At 36.5% G+C, this 22,067-nt stretch overlaps 2 protein-coding genes across 2 annotated transcripts in view; one reads left to right on the top strand and one right to left on the bottom strand.

Moving 5' to 3' along the window:
• The window catches only part of fam98a (family with sequence similarity 98 member A), a 26,911-nt gene extending 16,534 nt beyond the window's left edge, over positions 1 to 10,377 (bottom strand). The window contains exons 1-6 of the mRNA XM_028469268.1: positions 10,246 to 10,377; positions 8,350 to 8,498; positions 3,745 to 3,879; positions 2,484 to 2,665; positions 1,608 to 1,688; positions 1,394 to 1,510 (exon numbers count right to left, since the gene is read on the bottom strand). Coding sequence (XP_028325069.1) covers positions 1,394 to 1,510; positions 1,608 to 1,688; positions 2,484 to 2,665; positions 3,745 to 3,879; positions 8,350 to 8,498; positions 10,246 to 10,283 — 702 coding nt within the window. The 5' untranslated portion in view covers positions 10,284 to 10,377. The remainder of the gene's footprint in view (positions 1 to 1,393; positions 1,511 to 1,607; positions 1,689 to 2,483; positions 2,666 to 3,744; positions 3,880 to 8,349; positions 8,499 to 10,245) is intronic.
• Positions 10,378 to 12,138: 1,761 nt separating this feature from the next.
• On the top strand, positions 12,139 to 21,702 carry chchd1 (coiled-coil-helix-coiled-coil-helix domain containing 1). The gene is made up of 3 exons (XM_028469282.1): positions 12,139 to 12,393; positions 20,447 to 20,565; positions 21,467 to 21,702. Exons 1-3 carry the CDS (start codon positions 12,255 to 12,257, stop codon positions 21,572 to 21,574), a joined length of 366 nt encoding a protein of 121 aa, XP_028325083.1. The 5' UTR covers positions 12,139 to 12,254; the 3' UTR covers positions 21,575 to 21,702.
• Positions 21,703 to 22,067: the final 365 nt, after the last annotated feature.

Genomic DNA, 22,067 nt, shown 5'->3' with positions numbered 1-22,067 from the left:
TACCATAACCATACTATCCCATAACCACACCCCATAATATACCCATAACTATAATACCTGTAACCCAACCTATACCATAATATACCCTATAGCCATAACCATAAATACACCTATACCCATAACCACCCATAACTATACCCATAACCATACCCATAACTATACCTATAAATATACCCATAACTATACCCATAACCATAACTATACCTATACCCATAAATATACCCATAACCATAAATACACCTATACCCATAACCATACTATACATAACCCATAACCATACCTAGCCGATACCCATAACATAACTGGACCTATACCCATAACACACAACTATAAACCACACTATACCCAACCAATACCATAATCATACCCATAACTATACCTACCCATAACCATACCCATAACTATACCCATAACCACACCTATACCTATACCTATACCCATAAATATACCTATACCCATAACCATAACTATACCTATACCCATAAATATACCCATAACCAGAAATACACCTATACCCATACCCATAACCATAACCATAACCATACCTATACCCATAAATATACCTATACCCATAACCATAACTTTACCTATACCCATAACCACAACTATACCCATAACCACACCTATACCCATAATCATACCCATAACTATACCTATACCCATACCCATTACCACACCTATACCTATACCCATAACCATAACCATAAATACACCTATACCCATAACCATAACCATACCTATACCTATACCCATACCTATACCCATAACCATAACCATACCTATACCCATAACCATAACCATAACCATTAAAATAACTATACCTACACAAATAACCATAACTATACCCATAAATATACCTATACCCATAACTATACCTATACCTACACCCATAACTATACCTATACCTACACCCATAACTATACCTATACCTATAACCATAACTATACCCATAACCATACCTATACCCATACCCATAACCATACCTATACCCATTAAAATAACTATACCTACACAAATAACCATACCTATACCCATAAATATACCTATACCCATAACCATACCCATAACTATACCTACACCCATAACTATACCTATAACCATAACTATACCCATAACCATACCTATACCTATACCCATAACTATAACTATACCCATAACCATAACAAATTACTTATATTATCCAGAAGTTACCGGTAACATAAAGTTTACATAGACTACACATGGTTTCATCACCACTTGAATGAACCTGGAATGTGTGTAGTCCTGTCAGTAGTCCTGTCAGTAGTCCTGTGTGTAGTCCTGTGTGTAGTCCTGTGTGTAGTCCTGTGTGTAGTCCTGTGTGTAGTCCTGTGTGTAGTCCTGTGTGTAGTCCTGTGTGTAGTCCTGTCAGTACCTTGGCTCTGTCAGACCAACCAAAGGACTGGACGGTCACATCGAGACGTTTCAACAACATCTTCCTTCTCACTTCGTACTCATTCACCAGAGCCTGGTTCAAGGCTTCTATTTGTTCCTGAAGAAGAACAGACACAAGTCAGTGTCAGTAGCAAACACAGACTGAGGTCAGTAACAGACATACACTGATGTCTGTATCCATTCTCCAGCCTCACCAGGTGAACAGGTCCCAGGCTCTTCTTCATCAGAGGTTCTCCAACATGTTCTGGTGGCACACGGTTCATGGCTTCTTTCAGCTGCAACACAAACAAACTAAAGCTGCACAAAGAGAATCAACCGTTGATAGCAGTGGTTCTCAACCTGTTCAGCCCCCAGGGACCCCCACCATAGCTGAGAAGTGGCCAGAAACAGGCAGAAGAAGTGGGGTTCAAAGTGTCAATATGGGAACAATTAGTTTAAACTGCAAATAATCGGCATGACAAATGATAAATGTGTTTAAGTTGGTAAAAAATAATGATGAAATCTAGTGAAAAGAGGTTAAAAGTGACAATAATAGGTCAACATATGTGACATTAGGGGTAAAAGTGATAGAAATGGTTTAGAAGTGATGAACATGTCTGGAAAGTGTAAAAATGTGCAGAAAAGTCATTTAAATGTGATGTAGAAATGTCAGAAATGGGAGAAATGTAGCAAAAACACATTAAAAGGAGCAAAAATATGGCAAGAAAAAGTGATGAAAATAGGTTAAAATATGGTGAGTTTGGGGGAGTTGTAGAAAAATGAAAAAAATAAGCAAAAATGGTCTCAAATTGTTGAGAAAAAATATTCTTAGTTTCTTGAAGGCATTTGGAGACGTCCTCCCAGTGTCTTGCAACCCCAAAGTTGAGAATCCCTGGTTTATAGGATCTTTATTTTTTCAGTATTTTTATGAAAATATAATTTTGTTTGAGTCCTAACGAGTCATCTGAATCATATTACCTTTATCTTTAGTTTTGGTTGAACTCTAAATAAGAAATGAAGGATTTAGAGTCAGACCTGGTTCAACCTGCATGAGCAGCTTAAATAAAGAGGGAGGAGTTGATCTGACTGACCTTCTTCTCAATCCCAGTGAAGAACTGAAACATGGTGATGTTGGCGGGGGGCTTGGACATGCCCAGGGCCATGCAGATCATCTTCAGCTCCTGGAACACGGGGCTACCCTGGTCCTGGGCTTTTCCCTGAGGTTTGTTCACCAAGATCATCCGCGATGCCTCCAACTCAGACACCAGGAACGCTGAAACACATCCACTCACATTAATAAGGACCATGTACTTCACAGGTACATCACAGGTATTTTAATAAAACACAACAGACCTTATTACATGTCTTTTCAACTAATGTTCAGGACCTCCCATGTACTTTGGTCTAAAAAATTACTGATCGTTCCTTAATTATTGAATATTCACACTGTAAATGTTTAGTTTGATCTGATCAATACTTTATAGATATGGATAATATAGTGAGGGGGTGTGTCCATGTTCATCTTCCAATATATCAGTAACTCCATCACATATAAAGGTAAATATGGTATAGTAATAAGCTCCACCCACTCTCTCAGAATATAGAAATAGATCTGCTATACATCCTATCTGGTGGACATGTCAGCTCCTCTAAATAGTGACAAAGTCAGTGTGTGTTTGGGTCTGGAACATGTTTGGGTCTTCAGTAAACTACTTAGCATATGTCTCAGCTCCCTGTAATGTGATCAGCTTAGAGCTATGAACATAGACTGTTCACATCACTAATGATTAGTCACAGATATGCATTGGTTCTAGACTCACACGCTCTGGAAATATGAACATATACTTAGTTTTTTACTATTTTCATTGGTTCATAACTACATGTGGGAATGTAAGAAACTCTGTTTTAATTTATAGTATAAATGTTACTCTTTATGTGAATTCTTCATTTTCATTTTGAACACAATTTTTTGTTATTTCACCAGTGGTGAATATTTTTAATCCTTTACATGAGGTTATTGTAGCTTAGCTCTGTGTGTAATAATCATTTATTGATTACTAGTTTTACACTTTGCTGAGAGAGTAGGTGGAGTTTATTATTATACCATATTTATCTTTCTATGTGATGGAGTTACAGACATATTGGAAGATGAACATGGAAGATAAATAAGGACACACCCCCTCACTATATTATCCATATCTATAAAGTATTGATCAGCTCAAACTAAACATTTACAGTGTGAATATTGGATAATTAATATTCATCCTTCAGATGAATAGCCTGAAAGAACAGCTTTTAACCTTTAGGAGAACGACTTTGACAGATGTTACACAGATGTTACAGGTGTCTTACTAATGAGCAGCAGACAGTCAGCCCTGGTGAGGAAGCGCTGGACGATGTCTCCACTGGTGAGGACGGAGTAGGGACAGACCAGCTCTGACAGCAGACCACTCATCTCCAGCTGGAAACCTGCTGCCTCACTGGGACCTGAGGAAACATCTTTATTTAGAAAAGTTTAAAAAAAACATACCTGTTTAGCCCCGCCCCTTTTCTCTGAGAACCACATACCCATAATAAATAAGCTTCTATCCACTATGAAAGTTAATGTCTGCATAACAGGATATTGAAGTGTATTAGTTTTAATGGTAATGGTCTGTGAATGGGCCAGTTAAAAGATAAATAGTCTTAACGTATCTTACAAAGATAAAAGTAGACATAGCTTTCACCCAAGAAACTCATCTCAATTCTTAAGAACATAAAACATTTAAACGAGGGTTGGACAGGTAATATATTTACCCTTTCATTCAAAAACAAGAGGAGTGGCCATTTTGGTGAAAAAAACTACACCATTGGAAATTATTGAAACCATTATTGATTCATCAGGATGCTATGTCTTTGTCAATTGTAAAATATTTTCAGAAAAATGGTCATTCCTTAATTATTATGCACCTAACTATGATGATGCTGCATTCATGCAAAATAACTTCTTAAAGGTCATAAGTGGACAACACAATGTACTAATAGAGGGTGATTTTAACTTCTGCTTAGATCCTGCTTTGAACAAATCATCCAGAAGTATTATCACTAGATCAACATTTATGAAACACCTAAACATATCTTCTTCTCCTAATGGTGTTATCTTATGAGAAACTTTAAAAGACAAAGGGTCTAAAAAAGAAATACACAGAAGACATTGAAAAGCTAGAAAAATATATTTTGAAATTGGAAAAATTCTTTCAAAGAAATGGATCTCATGACATACAATCTTTAGTTCAGAAAAACAATACATTAAACACAAACAAAACTGAAAGAGATATTTTGAAAACTAAACAAAGGTATTATGAGTTGTGAGAGAAGACACAGTAGGACAATTAATTCTTTTATCCACAATATTGAATGATCAAACATTGATGAGGACATAAAGAGTCTAGAGTTCCTGTTTACTGAGGCACAATGAATAAAAGTAAGTCGACTTCAGTCTAATAAATCACCAGGAGAATTTAAAGACCTGCTTCTCCCTTTACCTATATATATATAATACATTTATCAGCTAAAACGCATACATTACCTGAATCCTTTACAACTGTTATAATCACAGTTATACATAAACATAAATTGAACTGTACTTCTTACCAGTCTATTTCACTACTGAACACTGATTATAAGTTGATTCAAAAATTGTTAGCAAATAGACTCGGTGATATTTTACCAAAAATAATTAATCCAGATCAAAGTGGCTTCATTCAGAAACATACATCAGCCAATAACTTGTGTAGATTGATTAACATAATCCATTCTGTCAAATCAAAACCTGAGCCAACTGTGGCGGTGGCGTTAGAAGCAGAGAAAGCCTTTGATAGGCTGGTATGGCCCTACTTGTTTAAGGTATTGATTGGGTAAGAACCCTTTATTACAAACCTAAAGCAAAAATAATAACTGATGAGCAGATATCCTCCACATTCTCTTTGAACACATCGTCCCACCAGGGCTGCCCGCTATCTCCAGGTCTTTCTGGACTAGCTATCAAACATCTGGTGGAGGAGATTAGACAGGATTCTGACATCAGGAGCTTTAAGGTTCTACACTAACTTTACCAGTAGTGGCACCAGCACAGAATTTGGACACACCCTTTTTTCCTTCTTTTGTGCAGGGGTGGGGGTGGGGTTTACAGCATAGACATACATGCTGATGAATAGTTGACTTAACTGGTGTACTGTAGTTTTATATAAATTAAAGATTGACAATGACTTGAGATATATGTGCTAAATGTTTTAGTGGCACTATTAAGTTTTTCTGCAACAAGCAGTGGCTGAAATAACAGGTCATTTATTTTATATCATTTTAAAAGAAGACGTAACAATTTGTTTTTTTAATAACAGCAAAGTATAACAACAGGTTACATTTATTCTGTTTTTTATTTTGTAGAAATGCTGTAATTGAAATAGCTTAACAGTAGCATAACCAACTTATCATCTGCATTGCCTCACCATAGGAGTGGGTCATATTGGAAAAATAACATATCATCAGTTTTTCTTTGTAAAATCATGATAACAAATTTTTTCATTCAAATCATTTTAACTATTTTAAAGTTATTTACCAATAAAACAAACCAATTCACTTACTTAAAATCATCGCCCTAAATGAAAAAAAAGGAATAAAAGATCTTTTAAGACATATTGTTTAAATTATATGTAAGTAATTTATCAAACTGGTTCTAAGTATAATTAACATCAAACTAAAGGTCTGACATGTTCTTATAGTCACAGTCTTTTTACTTTGTTTAACTAAAGTAGTGTAGCATTAGCATTAGCATCACATGCTACATAACAAGGCATCATATCAGTCTAGTGATTTCTATTAGTTATTGAGGTAACACACTCATATTAATAAAATCATACTTTAAACAGTGTTTGAACGCCTCATTTCACACAGTTTAGACAATCATATCGTTTACAAGATAAAACGTTACTGCTTTGGTTACATTAGGCCTGGGTGATATGGACCAATATTCATATCTATATATTTTTACTCTAAATGACAGTAGGTGATATAAAAGGCCCCAGACACTCTCCTGGATGTGATTTATGATCTCAGATCATCCAAGAGGGGAGAGATAGGTGACATCTATTCATTACTAATGGGAGAAAGCTCAACCAGTCTAAACTCTCTTAAAAACATCTGGGAGAAGGACCTCTGTATGAGTATTTCAGACATCCTATGGTCAGAGATGATTGATAGAATATACACATCTTCATTATGTATGAAACATACCATCATGCAGTTTAAAATACTGGATCAAAGATAACTTTCTAGATTCTTATTTAATATAAATCCCATATGCGATCGTTGTAAACTATTCCCAGCCACTTTAATTCAAATTCTTTGGGAATGCACTGATTTATCTAATTACTGGAAATTAATATTTGATACAATTTCCAAAATTATAGGCAAAGATTAAAGACAATCTGCCTTCTTGGCTGTATTTGGTGTTGAGACACGCACACACTCTTATAGTCAGAAGACAGATTTTGATTAGATGTAAATAATGTAACCCTCCAACATTTACACAGTGTATTATAGACATGCTGTACTTTGTGTATTTTGTAGTAATCTTGTATGTGGAGTAAAATAAAAATGCTCATAAATGTTAAGTGCTTTGAGTGTATATTAAAAAGCACAATATTAAATTCAATGCACTAATATAATTATGAATTGTTTCATTTAGTGTGTGTGTGTTTTTGGTGTCATTTTGTTGTTCTTTTTATTATTCGGTTTATTTTTATTTTATTTTGTGTGATTATGTTTTTTTTACTAAAAAGACAAATTATAAAACCCCATAATTCTAATGCTTTCATTTGTTCATTTCTCTCCAGTACCCCCTGTAGTGCCATCACGTACCCCATTTGAGAAACACTGCTTTACTTTTCAATTGTGACCATCACCAGCCCTCCCTAAGGAAGGGTAAGAAACACTTTATTATAGGGAGAATATAAAAAGGGAGAGCAGTGTTACACCTAGGTGAGGGGGTGGGGGGGAGGTGGAGGGGGAAGAGAGCAGGGAGGAGAGATTCAACATAGAAAATGGAAGGGTGGGGAAGAGTTGATTATTGTAAAGTGAGAGTGAGATGTGAAGTTGTAGGTGTGAAGCTTAGGTAAAATGGTGGTGGGTGTGGTCAGAGGGAAGAAGTGAGTGGTAACACCTGAAACAGATATTTAGGATCAACATGTCTAAAGTTAAGCCCACTACCAGTTTTATCCCACAGTCCAAGGCATGCCAGTGCATCGTAAGAGCCGGTCCCCAAGAGCACCCCCCCTCGCCCAAGGGCAAGCCCCTGGCCGAGACGCAAGGACAGCAGCCCAGGCTCCGCCGCCCACCGGACAGTGCAAGCCCCAAGGCAATGCCACCCACCAGCGCACGAGCGACCGGCGGCCGCCACTGCAGGAAGGAGGCACTCCAACGGCACCCACCCGGTGCGGAACAGCAGCCCCCAACCCACCCACCAATCAGCAGATAGCAGGACAGACCTACCAGGTAGCCGACAGCAACCGCAACCACCGGGACAGCTCGCGCCGCCCCCCAGCAAACAGCATCATCTCAAAGCACCAAGCAACCCCGCTACAGACGCCAGCTCCCCCCAGCTCGCCCACCCCCCACACTGGCGAGGCAGGCCGACCCGGGCCCGCACACACCAAGGACAGCCCCCAAGGGAACCAGGAGACGAGACAAGCACCAAGCCACACCCATAGGGAAGAGGCACACTCCGCCGGGCCGACACCACCTGGAGAGACCCCATGAAGAGAGCCCCCAGCAAAATTGGAGGGATTGGTAGGGTTAGGGTTAGAAACACTGCTTTACAACATTTAGACCCTTGAGAGTGTTGGAGGGGGGAGCAGCCCCCTCTGGTGGAGGGTGATCTGCAGGTATTTGCTGAGTCATTATTACAGGAAGTGACCTTACAGCTGGTTGCGTGGACGTTTTCCTCCAGTGTGCAGTAAAGTCTGAGCTCTGAGATGATCCAGGAACAGAGCTTAGTGAACTCTGGTGACTCAGCTCCTCCCCTCACAGCTGAATCCAAAGCCCCGCCCTCTAGCAGAGGACCCTGGTACCTGCAGACACAGAGCAGGGATTAGGAACAGTTAGTGACGTGTCAGGTTGATGCTACTTTTAACCTCTTTACAATATATAATGTATGTGTGTTATTAATGCATATTTATTAAAAGGTAACATAATGACAATAATGAAAATAAATGATTAATAAAGCTAATATTATTACTAAAGGTGGAGTTGTTAGGATGTTTAGTTACTAGGGCTGGGCATTATCACCAATCATACGATACATCACGATACTGAACAATACAATATATATCACGATATCTGTAGTTACTGGTCTGTAGTTACTGGTCTGTAGTTAGTGGTCAGTAGTTGGTGGTTGGTCGTTACTGGTCTGTCGTTAGTGCAGTAGTTGCTGGTCTGTAGTTAGTGGTCTGTAGTAGCGTTACTGGTCTGTAGTTAGTGGTCAGTAGTTGCTGGTCTGCAGTTAATGGTCAGTAGTTAGTGCAGTAGTTGCTGGTCTGTAGTGATTGGTCAGTAGTTGCTGGTCTGTAGTGATTGGTCAGTAGTTGCTGGTCTGTAGTTAGTGGTCTGTAGTAGCATTACTGGTCAGTAGTTACTGGTCTGTAGTTAATGGTCTGTAGTTAATGGTCAGTAGTTAATGGTCAGTAGTTAATGGTCAGTAGTTAGAGGTCTGTAGTTAGTGGTCTGTAGGTAGAGGTCAGTAGGTAGAGGTCAGTAGTTAGAGGTCTGTAGTTAATGGTCAGTAGTTAGAGGTCTGTAGTTCATGGTCATTAGTTAGAGGTCTGTAGTTAGTGGTCTGCAGTTAGAGGTCTGTAGTGAATGGTCAGTAGTGAATGGTCAGTAGTTAGAGGTCTGTAGTTAGTGGTCTGCAGTTAGTGGTCAGTAGTTAGAGGTCTGTAGTTAGTGGTCTGTAGTTAGTGGTCTGCAGTTAGAGGTCTGTAGTGAATGGTCAGTAGTTAGAGGTCTGTAGTTAGTGGTCTGCAGTTAGTGGTCAGTAGTTAGTGGTCAGTAGTTAGTGGTCTGCAGTTAGAGGTCTGTAGTTAGTGGTCTGTAGTTAGTGGTCAGTAGTTAGAGGTCTGTAGTTAGTGGTCTGCAGTTAGTGGTCTGCAGTTAGAGGTCTGTAGTTAGTGGTCTGTAGTTAGTGGTCTGTAGTTAGTGGTCTGCAGTTAGTGGTCAGTAGTTAGTGGTCAGTAGTTAGAGGTCTGTAGTTAGTGGTCTGTAGTTAGTGGTCTGCAGTTAGAGGTCTGTAGTTAGTGGTCTGTAGTTAGTGGTCTGCAGTTAGAGGTCAGTAGTTAGTGGTCAGTAGTTAATGGTAAGTAGTTAGAGGTCTGCAGTTAGAGGTCTGTAGTTAGAGGTCTGTAGTTAGTGGTCTGTAGTTAGTGGTCTGCAGTTAGAGGTCAGTAGTTAGTGGTCAGTAGTTAATGGTAAGTAGTTAGAGGTCTGCAGTTAGAGGTCTGTAGTTAGAGGTCTGTAGTTAGAGGTCTGTAGTTAGAGGTCTGCAGTTAGAGGTCTGTAGTTAGAGGTCTGTAGTTAGTGGTCAGTAGTTAATGGTAAGTAGTTAATGGTAAGTAGTTAGTGGTCAGTAGTTAGAGGTACAGTCAGTGGTTCTCCTCCAGCTGTATCCAGTGTCATATTGAATCCATTCACCACATGCACTGACCACACACTCAACATGTAGCATTAGCTCCGATGCTAACCAATGCTAACACCATGCTGTATGAACTTTAAACACCCAGTACTAATGTTAGCTGCTAATGTTAGCTGCTAATGTTAGCTCACCCCAAGTCTTCAAGCGAGACGATAACGTCGTTCTCCATGACAGTGCTGTGTGTGTGCGTGTGTGTGTGTGTGTGTGTGCGTGTGTGTGTGTGTGTTTGAGACCAGTTCTCCTAGTGGACTGGAGGACTTCTTCTTCTTCTTCTTATATATATATATATATTTTTCTTCTTCTTTAAAAACCGGAACAAAGAAATGTAATAATATGTAACATCTGTCACTGTAATTGTTTAGAATAATTTATTGATCATTTACACAGGATTAGTAAAGATCTGAAGCCACACCTATTAATATCCTCATATCATGTACAATATCTGTAAATGTGCATAATTATTTACTAATATCAAATAAAATGTGAAAAAGACAATTATTTTAGTCATGAAATATATAATATAATAATACATTATAATAATATTAACGAAATATTAACATTTTAATATATAGAGTTTGCCTCTGTGTTATGAAATAAGTGCATACAAAGTTGTAAATTAAAAAAATATTTTTTTGTGTGTAATTGTATTTTGCAATAAATGTATGATAGTCACAAAATCCCACGGCACACAGTTTAATAACCACTGATTTACACATTACGAGGAATTTGTTTTAGTGGGACAGTAATATTAATGATCAAATATAATAATAATTAATCATCAAATAAAAAAAATAAATAAACAGTGTGAAAGAAAAATAATACATTTTTCAGGGAGACGATATGTTCATAAAGCAGTGGTTCCCGGCCTTTTTTGGGTCTTGACCCCATTTTTATGTCACAAATTTCTGGCAACCCCAAAGATTTTTTTTTTTCTAGAATATGTTTTTGATTATGTTTTGTTTACTTTGTAACAAATTGTAGCTTGTATTAGTGTACAAAGTAATATTAAATATTTATTTATTATGTATAGTTTTTTTCTTTATACTGCATTTTATTTTTAAATAGATTTATATTTGACAAAGTGAAAGTGTAGAATACAGTTGTTTAGGATTGTGAGTTGTTTTTATTCTAAAATAATAATAATAATTTAAAATATGTAAAAACTTATTTTAAATGTAATCTAATCACTTTTATCAAATACTATACATTTTAGGCGACCCCACATAGGGTCACAATCCAAGGGTTGAAAACCCCGATATAAGGGCTATACACATAGTAGTGAAATGTCCATGTGGCACACAGGAAACATCTAATATTAAACAGCTGATTATTAAATGGTTGATTATTATTATTATTCTGAATAATGTGCTGTTTTATTGTATCCAAATATTTACCCTAATATGATTAATATATTTTTCCCTCACGTTGTTTACATTCAAACACCTTCCAATGTTTGTTCCAACTCTTCTTCATCTTATTTTTAATCTGGTTTTTAAACAATATATAATACATTCCAAAGTTGTGCCTAAATTAAGACAGCTTTATATTAATTATTTATAACAAACACTTGCTAAAAGAGATTAAATCATCTACAAAGGTATTATTGAGACACAGTATTTTTGGATTAATGTTCAGAACTGGATTCAATTTATTGAATAAAATAACAAAATGATTAGTTTTGGTGTGAATAAAATGGTTTGTTTAAAAATAAAAAAAAACATATTCATAATTGTTGTTTCTTTAAATATAACTTCATCCACTGAAGAACGAGTTTAAACTCTTTAATTGTTCTTCACGGCAGAAACGTCATTTATAGAAAAACAGTTGTTTGGTTGTTACTACTTTGTTTTGTCCTTGGATTCATATATTATTTTGTTTTGTTTTGTCTATAATCTGTAGAAATGTGAAAGGTGCCTTTTTGTTTGTATCTGTACTTATACAATTAAAAAATATAAAATAAAAATAAATGTTATAACAGCAGGTGGCGCTAATGGGTGTGAAATAATGAAGAAGAAGAAGAAGAGCTACTTCCTGTTTACGGCTCTGCTGTAACCTGAGGAACAAACATGGCGCTGTGCTGTAGAACATTCTGAGGTCGTTACAGTCACTAACTACTCCCTCCACAGCTCAGTACAGGCCCATGGCGGGTCAGGGAGGCCCGGCCTTCCTGGAGAAGGTGGCCCGGCTCCTCAGCAGGCAGGAAGGGAAGCCTGTGCTCAAACCGAACCGCAGACTGGTTCTCAAAGACTGGGTCGCGAACCGGAGGCCGAAGAAAGGAGGTAGGAACCATTGGCCCTGTCTCAATACTCACACTACACCCCTGCACGAAGTGTGCACGTGTTAAAACTGTACGAAGGGTTCGAGTGTGAAGGTTACAAGTGTGCAAAAATGGCAGAATTGGGACAATGCGGTTTACGTCATTTCAATTATTTTTTATTGCAATATACAAATACTTATACATACTTATACATAACTCTCTTTGGGAGACAACAGTTGTGTTACAATATTGTTTACACGTACGTACACATGCATTGTAAAAAATAAAATATAAACATTCAGCAAGTCACAGTAACTAATATTCAGACATCATCACATACATTCTGAATGTATCTCGATACTTTTATAAATAATAATAAAGCAAAATAGGCTTTAAGTTCAAATTTAAATACTGTGGGTGAGAGTGTACAGCATAGACATACATACTGATGAATAGTTGACTTAACTAACGTACTGTAGTTTTATATGAAGTAAAGATTGACAATGACTCAAGATATATTTGCTAAATGTTTTAATGTTTTATTGTCAATATTAAGTTTTTCTGCAACAATCAGTGGCTGAAATAACAGGTCATTTATTTTATATCATTTTAAAAGAAGATGTAACAGGTTACATTTATTCTGTTTTATTATTTTACAGAAATGCTGTACATGAATTAATTTAACAGTAACATAACCAACTTATCATCTGCATTGTTTCACCCCATGAATTAAATTCAGAGGGTCCAGCTCTGATAGTGGGGTCTCCTAACCCTCTTCCCCTGGTCAGGGGTCTGTAACCTTTACTCTACAAGGAACCATTGAACCTCATCTCACCTGGATTAAAGTCCTCCTGGAGCCATAAATACCTTCTCTATGAAGACAATACAGTGTATTACATTATATACAGTTAATATTATATAGAATAATGTTTGATTTAATGTGATTTATATTGATCATGTAAATGGAAACTTAAAAACAGTTTAAAATAAATAACATCAATAAATAAAACAGTATCTTTATCTTCAAATTCTTACACATCTCAGTTTACATGAACACAATGTTTATAAAGAAGATTTTTATAGTTAATGTATATGAAAGTCTATAAAAAGTAACATGAATATAATAATACATGATCATGTGATCAACACATGCTAATTACTCATTTCATAAAACATACATATTTAACCTGTACATTGGTGGTTAAATGAATCTGTTCCCACACAATTAAAATCTGTATTTTCTTCCAGAAATAGTGTTTTTGTTGGTTTAGTTTCTTACCAGGGATTTAAAACTTAAGGTTAGTCACAGGTGGAGGAAAGTTGATGGTCTGTAGATGTTGTAGGAATGTGCTGAGTCATTGTACAATGTGATTTATTTTAGGTTAATAAATTGTTATATCATGATTTTATTTGTCATTAATCATTAATAACCTCTGTAAAAAATAACTATTTATTTCAATATTTTTTTAAAGCTATAGGGAGCCATTGTATAAGAGTCAAAGGGCCACATTAGGCCCCAGAGCCACAGGTTGCAGACCACTGGTCTGAGAGAACCACAGCTGAACATCTGTCCTGGTATCATAGTCCATCAGTTCTGGTCCCTCCATGATGGTTCTGATGAGTGTGTACGCTCTATTGCTGAGCTCAGCACATTCTACATTTTCACTGCTGCTCTCAATGTGAGCGTGAACTCAGTGATCGACTCGTTATGTCTGACTTCGTTCACGGACCACGAGCACTCCAAAGGAGCACATTGGTGTTCATGACAAAATGAGTGATCAGAATGATTCAGTGTGAGCAACAATGATTTAATGTTAATGTCATAGTTCCACCTGGTCTAATGTAACGGAGCTCAATTTTGTGGCAGCATGAAGTTTATAAAACCAGGAAAAATCCACAATTCAGCCGCGTCATTGTTTGAGCTGCAGGGTTCAAAGTGTGAGAAAAAAGTAGTGTCTTATAGTCTGTAAATTACAGTAATGTTTTTCTATTAGATGTAATGACTCTATTGTTCCACAAGGTGGAGCCATGAGGAGTAAAGTTATGAGTAAATGTTATTTTCCAATAGTGGAGAATTTGTTTCAAAGGCAGTTTGAATATTTCAAAATCACATTTCAAAAGAAATTTGAACCCCCTACTTGATCAAAAATGTTTTTGGGAATATTATAATAAATCATCAATCAATCTTTATTTGTATAGCGCCAAATCATAACCAATGGTATCTCAAGACACTTTGCAGTAGAGCAGTCTTAAGGACAGACTCTTCATTTTATGGATACACACATATGCATATATACGTATATACACATACATATGTATCCCACACCCAACATGAATTCATCATGGCGGCAAGGAAAACCTTCTGTTAAGCAGCAGGAACCTTGTGTGGATCCCATTCCTATGATGAACAGCCATCCACGTTATGCTGTGTTGGGTGTGTGCAGAGGAAAGGGTGGAGACAGAGTTGTTGAGACTCTGTAACTCCACACTGAGGATCCCACGGACCTGCAAGACAAAAGCCAGAAGGAGTACAGGAGCAAACACACAAGGGAAGAAGCAGACATAGAGGGAGTGTTAGAGAGAGGAATGGGACCCTCTCCGGTCCCTCTCTAACCTAAATGACCTCTCTCTTAACGCCCTCTCCAACCGAGCATGCCAGACCCCCCCCCCCCCCCCGGCAGTCTATGCCTATTGCATCTTAACTATGAGCTATGAGCTGGTTCCTAACTAAAAGCTTTATCAAAGAGGAATGTTTTGAGCCTAACCTTAAAGGTAGAGAGGGTGTCTGCCCCCCGAACCGTGGTTGGTAGATGGTTCCAGAGAAGTGGGGCCTGATAACTGAAAGCTCTTCCTCTTATACTACTTAATAAACTGAATCAGGATTAGTAAGAATTATTTCTAAAGACACCAATCATTGTCTCACAGTCAGTGGTTTTTAATCCTTATTTGTCATATTATTTAACAAGTTGTCTTTTGTATACGCCTAATGAGTTGATATAATCTAGTTTTTGTTTTCCTTATATTTTGTGGAGAAATATAAAGAGAATAACTTGAATAAAGTAATTTGGACATGCCCTCTGATTTTGATATATAAATATAGAAAGGTCCATTGTCATCAATTTAGTCATTAAAATGTTTTGCTTCTCTTGTTTTGACGTCCTTGGACAGAAGTTTTAGATTTTGGTTTTCACAGGAATTGATTCTAATTCAGTATCAGTGAAATCATAAAATGGAAGTAATTCAGACTTTTTCACATTAAGACAAAGACCTGATGTTTTGGAGAAGACTGAGATAACTTCTAAGGCCTTTTAAGGATTCATTTGTCCTTTAGGAAGATTACAGTATCGTCTGCAAATTGACTCAATTTAAATTCAGTTTTATTCATTTTAGATTATTGTTGTTTATTATGAGAAATTATTTGGTATGAATAATTTGGGTGAAATTGGACATCCTTGGCGAATTCCACATGAAACATTAATTCTTGGGGTGATTCTGGCATGTAGAGAAATATAACTATAGATTTTGTCATAAAATATTTATATATATACCAAAACCAAAAAAATTCAATGATTGAAGTAAAAAATTTGTGCTCAATGGAATCAAAGGCCTTAAAAAAATCTATGAATAAAATTGAAAGAGGTGTGATAATCCATCATATCCAAAATTAGCCTCACATTGTTTTGTTTTAATCTGCCTTTGATATTTTGTTTATTAAGGAGACATTTTTTAACCTATTGGCATAAACAAGAGCAATTATTTTATATTCATTAGAGTAATGTTATAGGTCTACAGTCATTGACTTTTAACAGGTCTTTATTGGGTTTGGGCAACAAAGTTATGAGAAAAGTTTTCATTGTTGGGGATAATTAACAAATATTAATATATCTAAATATATAATAAATGATTGCTGTTTTATGTCCTGCCAAATGTTTTATAAAACTTTATAGTTAGACCATCTGCTGTGAGCTTCAGCATCAACTCTGTAGCATCATTTTCTATCTCATAAACTCCTTTCCTCTCGCTCTGAGCTCTGCTCATCACAGTGATCTCTCATCTAAAGGCGCTCTGCTGCCACCTACAGGTCACCTGTTGGTCACTACATCATGGTACAGTTAGATATTTACAGGAGAGCTTTGTCACACCGTCTCCTAGCAACCCCAGCTGTCTCTGTCCTTTTTCTGGCTTTTGGGCATTTTTATTTTTATTTATTTATTCGTTTATTTGATATGGACATAACAACTGCATTGGACGAACCAGATACATTGTTTTCAGTGTTATAGCAAAACTGCTAATTTGCAACACCTGTCCATAGGAGGCAACACATTTCACAATACACAATGCAATACAATACACATTACACTATTTAAAAGGTAAACAATACACATCAGGATACATTTCATAAAGCTTTACCATGTGAGCAGCTTTGACTTGACTTCAGCCATTGTTTCTGTAAAACCTGTTCATGTCAGTCTGCAGTTTTAAATCAGTGGGCAGAGAGTTCCACAGGCTGGATCCATTAAAAGAGAAACTGGACTGTCCAAAAGATTTTGTACATTTTGGGAGAACACAGTCCCCACTGACCGAGGCTCTGGTGTTGGGTCTACGGGAGTCCTGACGCCGAACAATGAGAGCTGAGAACAGCGGCGACACATGACTGTTCAAACATTTAAAGACCAATTTCAGAGTACTAAAATTTATAAAGTTTTCGAAAGTAAAAAGATTATGTCTATGAATGATGTCACAGTGATGCCATCTCATAGGTTTCCTATCAAATACCTTGACTGCCTGTTTGTACAATGAAACAACTGGCTTGAGTGTGGACGAGGAGGTTTGTGACCAGGATGTGATGCAGTAGGACAGATGTGAAAAAATCATTGAATGCATGTATAGCAGGGCGGCCTGATGGGACAGATCCCTCCTGATGAAGCCAAAACAGTTCAAGTTGGATTTGACCTTTTTACACACATTTTTGACTTGACTTTGAAATTTAAGGTTGTTATCAATAATAATTCCAAGATATTTGGTCTCTTTTACTACTTGTATGATTTCATTGTTTATGCTGACTTCAAAGGTGCTGTTAGAGGGTCTTGTTTTAATTGAGAAACAGACAGCAACGGTTTTCTTCACATTTAAGGTTAGGTGAGACAGCTCGAGCCATTTAGAGATGTTTACTAGGGCAAGTGTCAACTGCTGCGCTGCCAGAGCTGGAGTTTTAGCAGACAGATGGATTACTGTATCATCTGCGTACAGCTGGCAGTTGACACCTTGGCAGCTATCAGGGAGGTCATTGATGTACATTGTGAACAACAATGGCCCCAGTACTATTTTACAATCACACGCTACCCGTCATTGAAAATAAGTTCTTTGAGTTTTTACTGTGTGAGAAGCTTTTACCCTGAGCTCGGTCCTGCTACGTGTCTCTACTCCATCAGTCAAACCACAAGTCAAAAAAAAGGGCTGTGATGATTGACAGCCGCGTATCTTACGTAGCTCTCTTTGTGAACTTATGTTCTTGGTGTAGCTGGGCTGTGTATGTCACCAGGGCAGTATGCTAAATGGGCGGAGCATGTTACCAGGGCTCCTCCCACCGGACCCTACTGCGCAGACTCTGGTTCCATATGACGTCAAATTTGCAAGATGGCAGTAATGATTCCCCTAAGCGCCGTATTTTAGTTTCAAGCACGTTGAGTGGGAGGAGCTACAGTGTACGCCCACTGTGACAGACCCCAAGGTTGAGAACCACTACTTTATACAACAGTCCTGGTTTTTCTTCCTTGGAGGGCTTCTAGTTTATTCTATTTTATATTTAACCTGTAGAACTTTAAAATGTTTAATGTTCTTTTAATGTAAAGTGAATCATAGATTAAATGTATTGTTTATATTATTACTATTATTATTCCATCCATTTCTGACCCTCTCCTGTTTTCAGGGTGGTGGGGGTCTGTTGGATCCCCAATAAAAGTTAAAGAATAAATGAATAAGCAGTGATGTTGTTAGGTACGCGTCCTGCATCCCTGACTCATACAAATCTAAAAGGACTCAGTAAATCCACTATCCATGCGTCCCAGGGACACACCTCATTTTTCCCATGAAAAACTTTACATTGTGAACAACAACTTGTGTTTAAACTCACTGTAACTAGCAAAATAAACCTAGCCGTCAGCGGACCCCTTTACGCATTAACTTAGCACAGACATAATCCCCTTGTGTACATGCTAGTTTAGCCGCTACAACAACAACTAACCAGTTAACGCAGATTTCATTTCAAAATGTTTCCTGGGATCTGCTTATTAAGTGCACTGCCCCCCCCCCCCCCCCCCCCCGAAAGCTTTGTCCGTTTTTTGTGTAGCACAGTGGAGCTCCGTGAGAACGTGATCAGCTTTAATCATCTTCAGCTGCTCAGGGTTTGATCTGTTATGTCTGGTTAACTAAGAATAACTCAGTCTGTGTTGTTCTTTAGTTCTGTGTCTATAGTTACACATTTACCTAAAGTACAACAGTTTCAGTGGGAACTTCTGGTTTACAAAATAAAAGTCCGTTGGAACAACGTTATTAGAATGTTACATTCTAACATCTCATCAGATCTACAGAAGATAGGATCATTTAAATTAGGTTCATTTAAACTAAGTTGATCAAAACTTAATCATTAAACCTGATCAGATTCAGTAAATCATTGATCCTTGAGAGGAAATTGATTGACATTAATGCTGTTCTCATACAGTACATCTTTATATGACATATAAATAATTAAAAAGGAGAAGTCAGAATAATCCATGTCACTACAATTTATATCTACATTTTAATTGTATCTGACTTTATTTTTGACATAATTTTTTGTTAAATTATGATTTTTTTTTATTAGTATTTATTTTGTTTTCTCACAGGATTTAAAATCTAATCTTTTCTTTAAAAAATGATAAATATTTCTTAAAAAACGGAATTAAAAAAATTAAAGTGGAAAACAGAATTTGGGAAAAAATAAAAGGAAATTTGTAAAAAAATAAAACAGATTGTATATGGCTTTAAGTCAAAGATACAAACTTATTAGTAAGCAGTGATGTTGTTATGTACAATACATTATAAACAACAAGTTATGTTTAAAATCACAGTAACTATTAAAATAAACGTAGCAGTCAGTGGATCCATTTACACATGAACTCAGTGCAGACATGATCACCTTGAGTACAGACTAGTTTAGCCTCTACAACAACAATCAGCCAGTGAACTAGCTGCTTATAATACACCATAAACATATCTGATCATTTTATTTTTCTCACGTTACACTGTGTTAGTTAAGTTTAGTTGATGTTCAGAAAAGAAGATTTTGTCTTATTTTGGTGGCAATTTATTTATTGACTCTGTCATGATGAGAATGTTTTATTGATCATTTATTTTTGTACAACAGACACCATTTTGTTTTGAAATATAACCTGTGACTGTACAATAACCTTTTCAGATTTAGATTAGTATTTGTTTAATTTCAGATACATTTTGAACATACATGAATATATCTGCTAATTATAGACATATCATACCACCATTAGGAGAGTTTAACACTACAATTAAGAAATAGAAAAATACATTTTTTTATTGGGGACACATTAAATTTCCCACGGACCCACTCACATCACCAGCTGTGGGTCCTGAGGACTCACTACATTTAAAACATATCAACATCACTGAATAATAACATCTGTTTAGAGTTTAGAGCCAACATGGATAAAAGAAAAATATTTACACACACACGCACACACACACACACACACACACACACACACAGTGTAAATGAAATTGAAGCATGTTCACAGATTCCTTAGAGACTAATTAATGTATTATTAATATTATCCAAATCACAGTTGATAATAAATAGAGGTTTACTGTTCATAATAAAGGCAGGTGTTTATTAGTTTTTATTGAATGTTGTACATTTCCAACAGTAAACATTACTTGTTTACCTGCTGAGTGTAAACATTGGATTTGATCAATTTACAACATTGTTTTGTAGAACACATGACTGATTGATGATGTCACTAATAAAGGCTGATATTAATATTAGTGATGTTATTGATCCTCAGAGGCCACGTGTATCACTGAGATGTCCGTCCTCATGGCCTGTTGGAAACACAACAGCTTCATAGACGCTCCGTGTTCCTCAGAGATCCAGTCCTTCTACACATGTGTCCACAAAGCTCAGGTACGTGTCACCAAACAACACCATGTGTTTACGTGTTGGAACCCCCTACAGCAGACATAGGCAACAAGTGGCCCGGGGGCCATATGCGGCCCTGGGCCTAATTCTGTATGGCCCTCAAGACAAATCCACTGTAATTCAAGAAATGGGTAATATTATGAAGTCATACACAAAATAACTCCCAAAACACACAACACAAAACCTCCAAAAAGATTTTAAAAAAAATTACTCAAACTGACAGAAATTTCCAAAACGACAAAAATACTGAGAAATAAAAAATGGCGCATATTGACAATAAACAAAATGCAAATATAACAGACAATAAATAAAAAAACATTTATGACTCAAAGTACACAAAATGATTCATGATACTGACATGAATGTTAATAATGTCTTTAAAACACATGCACTTTGACTGTTGAATGGATATTACTTTACAAATGTTTGTTTTGTTCTTTAATATTCATCTTGTGTAAATAATTGAAGTCTAATATTTAATAAATGATCTGCTGTGAGAGCAGCTGATCTTATAGTTACATTTAGGACGCACACATCCACTAACACATTATACAGTATCTACTCAAATAATACATAGTTTATTATCATCACACTTTACTATAGAAAACATTCATATTATTCATTTATTTTGAAAAGAACTGCTGTGAGCTCCTATATTTTATTTTTCATACACTTCTGCATTTAATGCCTTAATAAAAACTGACCAAAATGAGTAAAAAAACAAAACAATGTAAGAAAGTGATAGATTTGAAACAAATCAAAAAGATGAATTCTCTTCTTTCTCTGTTTCTAATGTTCTGCTTCTTGGTTAGGTTGTTTATGGCAGTAGACCCCTCCCTCCCTATTATATAATATATAAATATAACGTAATGTGTGTGTCTCACAGGCAGCCATGAGGACCAAAGGTGATGACATCATGAAGGGAGGTCATCTGTCTCCTAAACAAGCCACCACGCTGTTGAAGAGGTTTCCTAACCCACGCTCAGAGATCTGAACTCATCTACGTTCATCATTTATTTTATTATTTCTTACCAAACACATCAGACTTTAATGGATAATCAAAGTATTTTTCATTCCTGCTGAATGAAAAATGTATAATGTGATGATTTCCAGAGTAACAAATAAAGAACTGTGTGAAAAAATGAAAGTGATTGTTTTTTGTTTTTTTTAAGATATCTTTATTGTTTTTCAATTTAAAGACAAAAAGCAAGGAACAGTTGCATCAATTATCAGCTTTTAAACAGTACAGGCATGAAAAAGCAAAAATTATAACCAAATAATGCAAAATTAAGCAAGCATGTATCACAAAAGCATAATGTGGGAGGAGAAAGGAAACAACAAAAAAACACACGAATAAGAGTAAATGCTATTACAATAACGAGATTATAAAAATAACAAATAAAATGGATACATAGCCAAGACGGGCAGTAAAGAGTAACAGCTTTTCCGCTTGATCAAGGGTCGAAAATAGGAATATCTGTCCAAGA

Source organism: Gouania willdenowi, chromosome 15, assembly GCF_900634775.1.
Source record: "Gouania willdenowi chromosome 15, fGouWil2.1, whole genome shotgun sequence".
Lineage (NCBI taxonomy): Eukaryota > Metazoa > Chordata > Actinopteri > Blenniiformes > Gobiesocidae > Gouania > Gouania willdenowi.
Note: the sequence above shows the minus strand (reverse complement) of the source record. Positions and strands in the feature narration are given on the sequence as shown.